The sequence below is a fragment of the Rhododendron vialii genome, chromosome 4a, assembly GCF_030253575.1.
Source record: "Rhododendron vialii isolate Sample 1 chromosome 4a, ASM3025357v1".
NCBI classification, from domain to species: domain Eukaryota; kingdom Viridiplantae; phylum Streptophyta; class Magnoliopsida; order Ericales; family Ericaceae; genus Rhododendron; species Rhododendron vialii.
Window position 1 is genome coordinate 41,322,807 of NC_080560.1, and position 14,450 is coordinate 41,337,256.

General features: G+C 40.0%; 2 protein-coding genes across 2 annotated transcripts; both read left to right on the forward strand.

Moving 5' to 3' along the window:
* The first annotated feature begins 115 nt into the window (after nt 1-115).
* LOC131322111 (pentatricopeptide repeat-containing protein At4g15720) lies at nt 116-4,375 on the forward strand. The gene has a single exon (XM_058353263.1). The coding sequence runs from the start codon at nt 955-957 to the stop codon at nt 2,770-2,772; it is 1,818 nt and encodes a 605-aa protein (XP_058209246.1). The 5' UTR covers nt 116-954; the 3' UTR covers nt 2,773-4,375.
* A 6,419-nt stretch (nt 4,376-10,794) lies between these two features.
* Nucleotides 10,795-14,124, forward strand: LOC131322112 (protein SRG1). The gene is made up of 4 exons (XM_058353264.1): nt 10,795-11,219; nt 11,557-11,804; nt 12,741-13,068; nt 13,475-14,124. Exons 1-4 carry the CDS (start codon nt 10,956-10,958, stop codon nt 13,736-13,738), a joined length of 1,104 nt encoding a protein of 367 aa, XP_058209247.1. The 5' UTR covers nt 10,795-10,955; the 3' UTR covers nt 13,739-14,124.
* Nucleotides 14,125-14,450: the final 326 nt, after the last annotated feature.

Here is a 14,450-nt window from a genome sequence, read left to right on the forward strand (position 1 = left end):
CCTGAAATGATGTTTCAAAAATCAGTACTCATGTAATGGAAAACCCCATGCTGAAATAAGACCACTGGAATCAAAATATTTAATTGGAGGGCCAGGCCTAGAATCATTCACAAACATGTTAATTCTTGAAGGAAAAATGACATGATGAGTGGAGGCTGAGGCAGAGGACTGCCCTAACCCTAGCATGCACCATGCAGTCTCTTTGGGCTATGTTTTCCCTCAGATTTGTCAGAAAAATTAAATTACTTATCACATATCCATTTTTTTTTTTATGGGCAACCACAAGCAAAAGCCTTCGTATTTGGAGACTGCGGAGTCTTTATTTGATCGTCATGGGCTAGTTCCAATATGAGTCCTAGACAATCACCTAATTTTAACTGCCGCAACAGTAACCAAAGCCCAGTCCTTCAGATTGGAGTGATTCACGTGGCTCTCAGAAAGACCAAAAAGATCAAGAAAACGAAGTTTTTCCGTCATTGACTCAAACTCATTGTCGAATCCTACTCAACGGAATATGGAGGTACTTACGATCAAAATGGGCCAATCTGGTCTTTCACAATATCTGAACTCCATATGGGGAAGGCAGCGTTGTTTGTGTGTGTAGCTAAATAACTTAAGTTACCTAACAACAAAGCTTCAAGGAAGTTCTTTCTCCCCTTACCTTTGACTCCAGCCCGCGTACTATCTTGGGCAACAAATGGATATAGTACATTTAGTGTCAGCGAACAGCTGTAGATACTTGAACACAAGCGTTTAGCAAGAAATCCCAAGTGCTCACACCCGAACACAATTCTTATATTGTGTCGGTTCATACGAAGCTTTTCCAATTTTAATTGAAGACCCCGACAGTAGACGGGGAACCTAATTAAACGGTCCATCGGACTCTCTCATTTGGAAACAAGACAATACCAACATATCCCAACTCTCTCCTTCTCTTTGTTAACTACTACTCCAATGAATAAGCCGTCAAACAGAAATCTCCACTTTGCTCTTGCATCCCCTTTTCTCTCCCGCCAAAACCAACCGCTATTCCTCCATTCCAAAACCCAAATAGTTGAACAGCTTCAAGATTCTAAAGATCCCCTTTCCCTAACCTCCACCCACACAAATGTCCAAAAATTTGGGTTTTCCAATGATACCTTCATTACCAACCACCTGATCAATGGCTACATTAGGCTTAAAAAAATTCAAGATGCACACCAACTGTTCGATGAAATGCCGGAACCAAATGTCGTCTCGTGGACTTCCCTCATGGCCGGTTTTATCGGCACCGGCAAACCCAAAACAGCTCTTTGGCTATTTGGGTATATGGCTTGGAGTCCGGTCATGCCCAATGCTTTCACCTTCGCGACAGTTGTTAACGCTTGCTCGGTAAGCGCTGATCTCAAAATCGGGAGAAAAGTTCATGCCCAAGTTGAGATTTTTGGGTTCCAATCCAACCTTGTGGTGTGCTCTTCACTCATTGATATGTATGGAAAATCCAATGACGTTGATGAAGCGAAACGGGTTTTTGATTTGATGGGTGACAGAAATATTGTTTCTTGGACTTCAATGATCACAGCATATGCTCAAAATGCAATGGGCCACGATGCCCTTGAACTGTTTAGAGAATTCAACAGTTTGAGCATTAGGCCCAATCATTTTATGTTGTGTAGTGTTATTAATGCTTGCGCAAGTTTGGGCAGGTTGGTGACGGGGAAAATAGCACACGGAGCTGTGATTCGAAATGGGCATTATTCAAATGATGTGGTCACGACTGCACTTGTTGATATGTATGCAAAATGCGGGTGTCTTGATTATTCGAATGGGGTCTTTAACAAAATTAAGAACCCATCTGTAATTCCCTACACTTCAATGATTGTGGGGGCTGCAAAATATGGTCGAGTTAAATTATCCTTTAAACTCTTTCAAGAAATGACTGAAAGAGGAATAAGTCCTAATGATGTCACCTTCATTGGTGTCCTACATGCGTGTAGTCATTCTGGTCTTGTTGATGAAGGTCTTGAATACTTGAACTCCATGTATCATAAGCATGGGGTAGTTCCCAACACCAAGCATTATACTTGTGTTGTTGATATGCTTGGAAGAATCGGGAGGCTTGATGAAGCTTATCGGATGGCAAAGTCTATTCATGTGAAGCCGGATGAAGGGGCTCTATTGTGGGGGACTCTTCTTTCTACTAGTAGGCTTCAAGGGAGGGTGGATATTGCTGTCGAAGCCAGTAAGTGGCTAATTGAATCTAACCAACAGGTAGCAGCCGCATACGTTGCCATGTCAAATGCTTATGCAGTGGCCGGAAGGTGGGAAAATGTTCATGGTACTCGCTCTGAAATGAAGCGCAATGGAGTTTCTAAAGAACCGGGGTGTAGTTGGGTCGAGATCAAAGACTATACGTATGTTTTCTATGCGGGAGATGTGGATTCGTGTCTGCGAGGGGGTGAGGTGGTTAGTTTTTTGAGGGAGTTGGAGGGGAGAATGAAGGAGAGGGGGTATGTGAGAGGGAGCAATGGGCTTGTGTTTGTTGATGTGGAAGAGGAAACCAAAGAGGAAATGGTTGGGCTCCACAGTGAGAGACTAGCTTTGGGATTTGGGTTGTTAAGTGTACCTAAAGGAGTGACTATTAGGGTAATGAAGAATTTAAGGATGTGTAGGGACTGTCATGAGGCTTTCAAGCTTATAAGTGAGATAGTACAGAGAGATTTTGTTGTTAGAGATGTGAATAGATTTCATCATTTTAAAGATGGTTCCTGCACTTGCAGGGACTTTTGGTGATATTCTTGAGATGGTAATACTTCCTTTTGCAAGTGGTGTCTTAATCCTGCTGAATTCTGCTCATAATCCCTTTACAACCCGCACCTAGCTAGGTTCGACCCAAATATTCTCCTTCGGGTATTTAAACCAATCCGTTTTTGTAGGGTTCTGCTATTTTAAGGCAGTATTTGGAGACGCTAGAGTCTTTATTTGAGAGTTGATGGATATTGCCATTCTCCTTTGTCATTGTGATTCGACTGGTGGCCTTCGCCCATGGTAGTAAGCTTTAAGCTAAATCAAATAAATCCTTGTGTTCTTTGTGTGATTATTCTATTTCCCGTTCTTCTTTCGATATTTGCCAGAATCCTTTCCATATAGGAGTATCATGTACTATACTATTGAAGACTTGTTCAATGAATCTCTTGATTGAATACAATGAGCCCAAAGAGTCAAGAGCTTATTCAAACTCAGCATCGAGGAAACTGAAGCTGAGAATCCGCCGAGGCGCGAGCTGATCGAGGAAATACTTGAAGTCATCACCGCCTCTCCGGATGATTTCAGAAATCTCCGGGTTTCTCTGGAATTTTCTGGATCTTGCCTTCCGGACTTCACTAGAAAGTTTCGGGCCCCTCCGGAACCTTCCGGATTACAATGGAAGCCTTCGGATACTGCCAGATACATCCGGATCCTTCCGAAAACTTTCGATTTTTGAAGCTTCTAGATTTTTCACATCTTCCCTCATCCTCCACAATTATTTCCACAATTATTTAAAACTTTCTTGTACTATGTCTAGGAATCTTAGTCTAGAAGTGTCCTAGTCTAGCATGTTCTAAGTGTGTCTATAAATATGAGTATGGGTCTCATTTGTATGCGTGTGCAAAGGGTGGGTGCACAAAGTGTGCGAGTGTGAGGTCACTTGTGTACCTTGAGTGTGGTGTTGTGTTGTGTACAAGTAGGTATTTAATAAAAGTGTATTGTTTGTTGTAAATAAACTCAACATACTCCCCGTTATTTCGCTATTCGGTTCAAGTCTGTATCTAAACCCTGGGGATCTTTGACCCCATTTCTACAGAAGACACTTTAGTCGCAATCCCATAACTGACGACAAGCGTCGTCTCATCTCGGTGAGCTTGGGGCAGAGTATTCCACCCTTATTAGCACTTTGTACTCGGTTGAAGTCGAACCACAGGAGCTCCAAGCAAGGGTAGTAGCCCTGAATTTGCCGAACCCTACCTACTCTGATTTCTTTGGTGGTTCCTGCGAGTTGGGCGACTTGATTAGTATTTGGTGATGAACCCAACAACGAGATAGATGAGACACTTACTGAAAGTTTTATTGAGTTCTCCTAAAACCTGCTTTTGGGTTATGGTATGACCTCCCTTTTCTAATGTATGTACTTAATACTTCAATTGTGGTTTTAATTTTTGCAGATTGAATAAGGATTGACTGGTTGCATGAGGGCCAAGATCCACCTACTATTCGGAGACTATTGTCTTTCATTTTGATGCTGCTTTTACAGACTCTTATTCTAAAACCACTTTTGCAAATTTAGTTTTTGTTGTTTTTTGGGATATCATGTTATTTTTTTGGATATTGTGCAGATTTTTAGAACTATTGACCTAGGCTACGTTTTATTGTTGGTTTTGTTTATTCTGTTGTCCATTATAATGGTAGGCACCTCATTTGGCTTTGGAGAGTGGTAAGATATTAAGGGGACATAAACAAACATGAAAGAGGTGAGTAAGAGTGGCAAGATATTAAGGGGACATAAACAAACATGAAAGATTACTCACCTCGAGGGTTTTACCATCTCGAGCAATATCCATGATAAGATTTACCATCTCGAGCAATATCCATGATAAGATATTAAGGGGACATAAACAAACATGAAAGATTACTCACCTCGAGGGTTTTACCATCTCGAGCAATATCCCTATCATGAAAGCACCAGAAGTCAACTCCAAACTTGTGATTTAAAGACTTTTTGCTGCCTTAATTGTTCTGAAGGTTACTCTTTCTTTTTAAAACTGCCTTAGTTTTTTTACGTATTAATGTCATCAAAAAGTTTGATGAAGTAAGTTCTTTTTTATCATTGGAAAGTTTGATAAAGTATGTTATCAAAAAGGAAATTGATTTTCACGTTTCACTTTTTACTGGTGGTGTTCCACTTTTAACGTGAAGTTACTAATAACTTTATGAACAAAATGGAGCGCCATCAGTAAAAAGTAGAGCGCGAATATCAAAATCCTATAAAAAATAGTATAAGCTATACTTTGTCCTTCGTGTTTTTTTGGAATATCTTTTCTTTGTTTTAGTATTTTTTTTTTTTGTAATGCTTGTTTTAATAATCTTATAACCAGCTATGTGTCTGCCAATTCCGGGTTTCTGACATAATTTTCAGCATTGTGGTTGTGTTAGTGTTGCTTTCTTGAATAATTCGCAGTTTCGATCCTCGTAGTTTATGTCACTTTGCAATTCATCCTTGTTCAATGTTCACTTTATTCATAAGTTTTTGGATCAGCAAGCTACATCTGCAAGAAATCATGCTTAGTGAGATAGTTTGTCCATGTCCCCCCTCCGTGGAGAACAATATTCGAGTTCCATGAGGGACGGGGTTTGGGGTTTCAGGGCTATGGATAGCCTCTGAGCCCTCTGTTGACTAACTTCCCACTAACCCTCGCTACCTATAAAATATGGCAAAAAAAAAAAAACTAGCTTCATTTGCTTTTATGATTCCTGAAAAATAGACTTCAATAGGCTTCCAAATATCTGCAGAAGACCAAATATCTGCAGAAGATGTAATTTTCCCTACACACAAGTCCATGAATATGTTTTCTGTATTCAGTTCATTCCCGGTTGTAAATGATAAAAGCAAAGGGGTGGATTTCAGAGGGCAGACAAGAGAGAACTGAGGTTGGAATAGATGATCCAATTTTTTTTTGGCTTCTCTTTGGTAATTTCTCTTACGACCTACAGATGAGCAGCATATTGTTTTTTTTTTTTGTTTTTTAATGAACTCAGAAATTTTGATTACTCAAAATCCGTAAACCGGAACCCATCGATGGGAACAAACCTACAATAATCGGGTTATCCATATGGTTTGGATAGGAATACTCTGAGTACAGAAAAACACTACCCAAAGGGGTTAGAGAAAGTTTCACGCAGGGAGCCGACGCAAACGCAAACATATTGTTGGGGCACCTTATATTTTTATGTGTAGGATTTTCTTAGAACATGCTGTAGCTTCTCTGAGCCAAGACCGAACCTTCTCTATCTAACTTCTCTACTGCATGTTCAGGAGTTTCAATGACGTTAGGGTTTCAAAACAACGAAGAACACCGCGATCGGAAAAAAATTCGGACAAAAGAGAGCTAATATTTTCTCATCCAAATCTTGGAAAAACTGGATGCGTTTTTTTGATCAGCAAAAATAAATTTCATTAACTCATAACACGAAGTACAGAGATAACAGGGGCTTGGGTGTACCGGCCTGACCACTCAAGACTCTCTTCCCCAAACCACATGGAGGAAGCTGATTTAGGCCCAACGGAGGAAGTTGATTTAGGCCCAACAGACTGAGCCCAAACCTGGAGGAAAAACCTAAAAAAAATCCAATGGTTGGTAAGGAACCAACCCAACCTAAAACAAATAGGACGCCAGCCCAAACAAGTGGGCTAGAACCAAAACACCCAATCAAAAGCACCAACCCAACCAAACACCTAAAACCTAGTCTAACATCTTTAACCACGGCGCCAGACCACTGCCGCCGCCTCCGCACCCCCGCTGTCCAAACCCTAGTCTAACATTTTCTGGACGCGTTTGATTTTGGATTTTAAGAAAATTTACCATAGCAATCACCTGTCCAATTCGAATTGACCTCGGTCCATTTTAGATGACAACTCTAAAGCCAGAGGTACCGCATATAAACTTAAAATTAGGAAAAAGAAAGAGCTAGTTTTCAACTCCAAATCTTGGAAAAATCCCAACTTGTGTGATTTGGATTGGACAGTGTGGTGGATCTACCAAGCCAAGCACATCAGTCCATTTTAGCTGACTAAATTCACAAAGTGGAAGTACCACATTACCTAAATTCATATGGCATTAGGTGCATATGTTTGGTTGGGGGGTACAGAAGGAGGGAGGTCCCCCCGTCCATAAGAGCCCATAGCCTCAGAGGGACTGGGGGAGAGTCGGGAGACCCTGAAAAGAAGGGCTGTGGGAATGGCTTTTTGGTTTTGTCAAGGAGTAATTATTCAATAGTCCGCTTCTGGGAGCACCGCCACATGGTGCTCTGGACCTCTCCAGAACCACGGATTCATGTGGAGTTCAATTCCATGCATTTAGTCGTAGACCCCACAAGAATGTGTGGTCAGTCGTGAATCCCATGAGAATATGTGGTGGTGGAGTGGTCCGGAGGAGAGGGCTTTTTTCACTTGTGGTTTTGCATAGTTTCCTATAAATTTTCTCTCTGTTTATTACTCACATGTCTATCTATCTCCATTTATTACTTCGAAAATCTCCTTCAAATTTCGTAGTCTTTACCAAACAAACGACTAGTGGACTAAAACTCCTCAACCCCTCCCTACCATTTTGAAAATTATATGTGGGCACTTTTTTTAGGTATTTTTTTTTTATCATAATAAAATGCCCAAAGGCTACAAAAGTCCAAAATCTGGAGCCCTCTATTGGGAATAATGATCCTCAACTTTCAGATTATCCATATGGATTGAGTAGGATCTCATCAAGTATAATAAAGAAATACACACAAAGGGTATTACTGAAAATTGTGTTGGTTCTCCATATAGTTGCAACTTGCTGATTTTTTTACAACTCAGTATCAATCGAATTGACCGACTATTTCAGAAAACCAATTCCATCATTCATAAGTGGGATCTAATTAAAGCCAAGACGAATTCCTATATGAACCGGTCCACTACAGGAAATGCTAACATGCAGGTAGATTCAAACTCCATACCAAAGGTCTCAGGAGCCCTTGATTACTAGATGACTACCACTGCGCCGAGTCCATGGGATTCCCAGGCAAAGCCAAAAACTTGCTAATATTGACCAAATTCGAATAGAATGACGGCAAAACAAATTGTTTTTAGAGAAAATTTGAGGAATTTGCAAATTATTTCTAACAGTTATCTTTACAACAAAACTAGTGGCTGATCAAAGCTTGGTGGAAGCACAACTCAGTGTTCAGATTAAATTACTCCATGAATAGGGCTCTTGTTTGTTTGATGCCAAACAAGAAGAAAACTTATGTTGGTGGCCTACAGAATTTGTGCTCCAATTATTCTAGTGTGGTGGGTATGCTTGTTTGTTCATATTTGACAAGGTCTACACACTAAAACCTTTACCCAATAAGGGTGTATTTAGGACTCTCAATCGTGGTAATATTTGTTTTAGATTCTCAACTTGATTCTATTGACATGGTGATCATCACGACTCCCACTAGTTTATTTATTTTATTTTTTTGGTAGACCGAAAAACAAAGAAAACTACATTCTCTCAAAGGCTACACCTTTCATGTCCGCCTCCAGTAAACAAATTAATATAACTTTCTCTCATCTTAATCAATTCTCATATTTGCTACTCTATCCGTCGCCTTTTTTTTTTATACCGAAAATCCTATATGTACCGACCAAAAATGTAGGGAAATCGTACCGACGGCCGCGGGCGGCCGTCTCCGGCCACCGGACGGCAGATCCGAGCTGTCCAAAATTTTTTTAAAAAAAACCCGAAGGGCCCAATGCGGGAATCAACGGCATCCGATGTGTTTAGGGTGCTTGATCTAAACACCCTATTTTTCGTGTATATATGTACGTATAACACCCTATTTAGGGTGCTTGATCTAAACACCTTATTTTTCGTGTATATATACATCGGATGCCGTTGATATACATATATACACGAAAAATAGGGTGTTTAGATCAAGCACCCTAAACACATCGGATGCCGTTGATTCCCGCGTTGCGCCCCTCGGTTTTTTTTTTAAAATTTTTGGACGGCTCGGATCGGCCGTCCCGTGGCTGGAGACGGCCGCGCACGGCCGTCGGTATACCGTCGGTAGGAAACCGTCGGTGCAAATGGCACCACTCTTTTTTTACCTTCACCCACTAGTTTAGTTACCCCATTCACTTTCTAGAGTTTATCCCCCTGTCAATATTCTCATATCAATCATTTTCCTTGCGGACTAAAAACTTCTCTCTTTGGGCACAACTGCACAAGGCATTATAAGCATTATATTACGAAGTTCCATATCGAAACATACCAAGTTCCTTCTTCTTTTTATCAGCATCGAAACTTAAACTTACAGAGAGATAATGAACAAATACTATCATGTTGAATTAGGTATTTGACTATGCACGAAAGTCCTAACACATATCCGGAAAGCATGTGCCCAAACCTCCGTCATCAATTCTCTAGGGGAGTCAAACTCAAGATCCCGACAGCCGAGATAGTAGTATTATTAATCAGATGTCACTGAACCACATACGTGTCCTAAAAAAACCTTCCAAAGTGATGAACTCGTTGGAAGGAAAAGTAAGGATAATGCCATCAAAACCCCAGGGTTGGCAATTCGACTCCCATATGTTTGCTATCAATTCTTGTGTTGAGCCAGTCCATACGGGACTTTGCTCTGATTCTAATTGTTCCCCGCTAGTGGAAGGCATTTCTTCTAAATTAGTCAGTCATCGAAAAGGATGATGCCATAAATCAATACAAGAGTAAACAAAAACTAGCTGATAATATTCAAAATTATTTTTTGGTATTTTCAGGTGGGGTTAGTGTACTTCTGACACTTTCTGAGCAAGATACAATCGCTATGCTGAGGGCCTGAGGCCCTGCATAAGAGCTTGCTATGGTTGAAGAAAAGGGAGGGAGAGGACAGGGGGGTGATGACAAGTGCACTAGACTTTGCCTATCGAAAAAAGTGCACTAGATTTGGTCTGGAAAAATGGAGACAATGCAGTGTAATTGGAGAAATGGCCCCTACTATTACTAACTTACACCCCACAAGATGACAAGAAACAACCAGATGTACTAATTATACCACTATTTAGATTCCCAAGTCTCCATGATTCTTCTTCCTCACTCACTATGCATATATATTCATTACATTCCTATGATGGCATACTCCTATATAGAGACTCATGCTGTGTTTTCTTTACTTTTCAAAAAGAATTTTTTTAAATTTTTTTTCTAAATTCTTCATACTTTCAACATTTTTCTTTTTATCTTTCTGTACTTATTACCCATACTATTTTTTTAAAAAAATTTTAAAAAGCAAAGAGAACACAGCATGAACATTAGGAAATGATGGGCAAAATGCACATATAGTATCAATGTTCAAATGAAACAAGTAAAGCTCGTTTGGAATTGGTTTGAAAAAGGAACAATGAACGTTGAACAACCAATCGGGTTGACTCGGCTGATTTAGCTTCTAAATTCGTAGTGGAGAAATATGTTTAATTTTTTTTGGGCAATGAAGCCTTGGAATTTGAAATGGCGTTTTGATATTAGAACTTGGCTTATTGAATGAGCATTAGAGGCCCGTTGAGTCTACCACGGGTCATATTGTATTGATCCAAACGGGTCTATTTGTAGAGTCCTATAATAAGTACATCATCCAAGCAAAAATCATTTTGAAGGGTCTCATTTTTTGAACTCAACTGCAAATCACTGTACATAACCTTATTTTGTAAGAAAATTTGTTTGTTTAAAATTACTTTACTATGAAAGCATTTCAAAGGGAATAGGTTCAAGTAATACAATGAGGATTTTAATAAGTTCCCAAAAATATTAAGCCTAAGCAAGAATTTTTGTGAACAGTGAAGTACTTCGCCCCCCCCCCCCCCCCCCCCCCCCCCCGCAAAAGTCACACAAGGGAGTAATGATTCAGTGATCTTAGAGTACGTACCGTCACGTGGTGCTCTAGCATGATCTACCACACGTTTCTGTGGAATCTATACACTTAGTACTAAGCCCCATAAGAATATTTGATGGATAATGGTATTGGGGCATTGTCAAGTGGTGCCCCGAGACCACCAAATGATTTTTTCACAGGTGCATGAATATCAAACACTTCTTTCTTCCTCTATAAATACAGAGTTAAGTATTCCTCAAAGCCATAGCTAAAAGACCAGAGCCTTCTTCTTTCTCAACTCAACTTGTTATATCCCCCAAAACTCCATTTCCATGGCTCCAGTTCCTCTCTCCCCTGTCAATGTCGGGCACATCGACGATGTCCAAGAACTGAGGAAGGCCAAACCCACAAAAATTCCCGAAAGATTCGTTCGGGACGAGACTGAAAGGCCTTCACTTTCCAAAACCAATCTTTCTTCAGCTTATGAAACCATACCTGTTGTTGACTTATCAAAACTTGTCAAGGGTAGCCAAGATGAATTCCAAAAAGAAATTTCAAAGCTTGCAGTCTCTTGTGAAGAATGGGGATTCTTTCAGGTTAGTGGATATCGTTTTTTCTTCATGTTTCAAGATCTTAATTATGTCAGGGAAATGGTAATCTTGAGGAATGATGGGGGGTATTTTTCTGCCTTGAAATGATATATAGGACACAAAGAAAAGAAAAGAAAAACTATATACCGATATACGCGAAAACGTATTCAGAAAAAGTGTTGGTCGTTACGTGAATGCCTATGTACACAGAATACGTACCCAAAAATTAAAAGATGACCTTATTTCATTCTGAATACTTTTTCTGGGTACGTAGCGTTTCTACTTAACATAATGGTCACAGAAGCCAACGCTTCCAATTGATTTTGGATATTTGATTTGGCAGGTGATAAACCATGGGATTGATCTGGATTTGCTTGAGAGCATAGAAAAAGTGGGGAAAGAATTTTTCATGCTGCCTTTGGAGGAGAAACAGAAGTATCCAATGGCTCCGGGCACGGTTCAGGGATACGGACAGGCTTTCGTTTTCTCAGAGGACCAGAAGTTGGATTGGTGCAACATGTTTGCCCTTGGAGTTGAGCCCCACTTTATAAGAGTCCCAAAGCTTTGGCCAACCAAGCCTCACAAGTTTAGGTAAATGACTACAATACCCATGATGGGTAATTTTGTCCCCATCCTTTTGGTTTTGCTTTCTTTTCCAAAACCCAGTTTATGAAAATCTTGAGAACGATCCTTAAGTTTTCAGTTTTTTTTAGTTGCGTAAATACCTGTTCCACAAGGGTTTGGATTCTCTGGAGTTACTGTTCCAGACAGTCTAATAATGTTCTCACAAAGTTAGAGCCTTAGAGGCTCTTACTGCCAAAGGGTTTCTTGTGGAACCCATGTCTGCGGGATAGTTCCAATAATTGTTCGGGACAGTTATCGGAGATGATGCGTTTCCTCTTTAGAAACAGATGGCCAAAAATGTGTTTTTCTCACTTTTAACTTTTAAGAAAATAAACTCAGAAACCCCCAAACCAGAAACCATACCAAACAACCCAAAACCTTGGAAAACCCCAAAACCAGAAACCATACCAAACAACCCAAAACCTTGAACAACGAAGCCACCTAAGTTTAGGTATAAATGGCAGCACTATGATGACTCTTTTACATATTTTAGTTAAAAGTTCGAAGACACGGGTGGCCATTTCTATTTTTTTATTAGAAAACAATTTTCCAAAAACAGTCCACCTGTCTTTTCTGAAAATTATAAAAGTTTTTATTATTTTTTTTGATCCGTGAAAATTATAAAAGTTGAACACAGAAAATTAAAACAATACCATACATATAGGGTTGCAAATGAATCGAGACTTTCGTGAACTATTCGAAACTCGACTTGATAAAGGATGGTTTGAGATCGATTCGGATACTAAACAAACCGAATTTGAACCTCAAGTTAATTTAGGCTAGTTTAATAAATGAGTCAAATCTGAACCTGTTAGTATTCAGCTCAATTATTAGACTTGCAAACCTGACATCCGCTGTTTGTTCTCTTATCATTGTTTTGCTTTTATTTATGTGTCATTGCAGTGAAACTGTAGAGGAATACTCAAGGGAAGTAAGAAGACTATGCCAAAAGTTGCTTAGTTTTATAGCAATGAGCCTTGGTCTAAATAAGGACACTTTTGAGGAAATGTTTGGGGTAGCTGTCCAAGCTGTGAGGATGAACTACTACCCACCATGCCCTAGGCCTGACCTGGTTTTGGGACTAAGTCCCCATTCAGATGGGAGTGCCCTAACAGTGTTGCAGCAAGGAAAAGGCAGCTCAGTGGGCCTCCAAATACTCAAAGACAACACATGGGTCCCAGTTCAGCCTCTTCCAAATGCTCTTGTAATCAACGTTGGTGATACCATAGAAGTAAGAAAAAGTGTCTTTTCTTTAGAGTAAATTATGTCTATACCATTCTACTTCATGTCAAACCTCACTTTGGTACTTGGACTTTCAATTTGTGGGAGTCAAAACCATGCAATTTCGGTCAAGTTGAACTGTTGACATCCGTCGGTAGCTTGCTTAGAACATCGAACGAAAATTTATCTCATGACTCAAAAAATGGTCCGACAATTGGTACTGAATTCATTCCTCGGACAGCCACTTTTCTAATTTAAACTTAACTTACTGAAGGCCAATAGGCCATAGATGGAGGGTAGGTAACATTATTGTAACTTGACCAAAAGTGCATATCTGTCAAACCAAAAACAAAGGGACTGGAGTGGAGATTGAGTCAAAGTTTCCTAATTTTCTCTCTTGATTTTGAATCTAACAGGTCTTGACCAATGGGAGGTACCAGAGCGTGGAGCACAGAGCAGTGACAGACAAGGAAAAAGACAGACTCTCAATTGTCACATTCTATGCACCAAGCTATGACATAGAGCTTGGCCCAATTCCACAACTGGTGAATGGGAACCTCCCTTGCAAGTACAAAAGGTATAGCCATGGGGAGTACAGCAAGCACTATGTGACAAACAAGCTTCAAGGCAAGAAAACCCTGGAATTTGCCAAGATCAATCAAACCCAAAACTCTTCATGAAGGGAGCTCAAAAAGTCTCTAAATTTGGGACCCACTTTGGATTTGTATAATATATTGGTTATAAAGTGTTAGTCCTTTGGGTAATCAAGTAGATCATATTGAGCCAAGTTGGGCTCATATAACATTAGATGGTGCTATTTATGGACCGGGTATCATCTTGTTCTCGAAATTTCTGTTCCTGGTGTATTTTCAACGGCACGATGTCGTGAAGGTCTTGAGTTACATAAATATAGACTCACTGAAATTGGGGGACATAAACTTGAAAACACAGGATTCTGTCCCAATGTAATCGATTAATGGAATCGTGTGGGTCTTGTGCATATGCTTTGGTCATCAAAAGTGTTTTGAGATTTAAGGACTCTATTAAGTTTTGAAGTACCAAAGCACAAGGAAATGTCCCTTTTTACTGTTTTCTGTACCAGATTCCAATATAGAACGCAATCAAATCATGGAGTTGAACCCAATACCAATACCACCCACCACAAGAATCATTCACAGAAGTGGGAAAATTCAAGGGCTTCCTATTGTTAAGGCCAAGGGAGAGTGGCATTTTTCTCGGTGGAGGGTAGAGAGGAGTGCCCACATAAAAATCATGCATGCATAGTTTATATATATATTTTTACACACACTCCCCATCACATAAGGTTGCCCTTATCCTACAAAAATGCGGACGTCGCTCGGCTGTCGTTGGATTGTGTTTTGAATGGTCGGG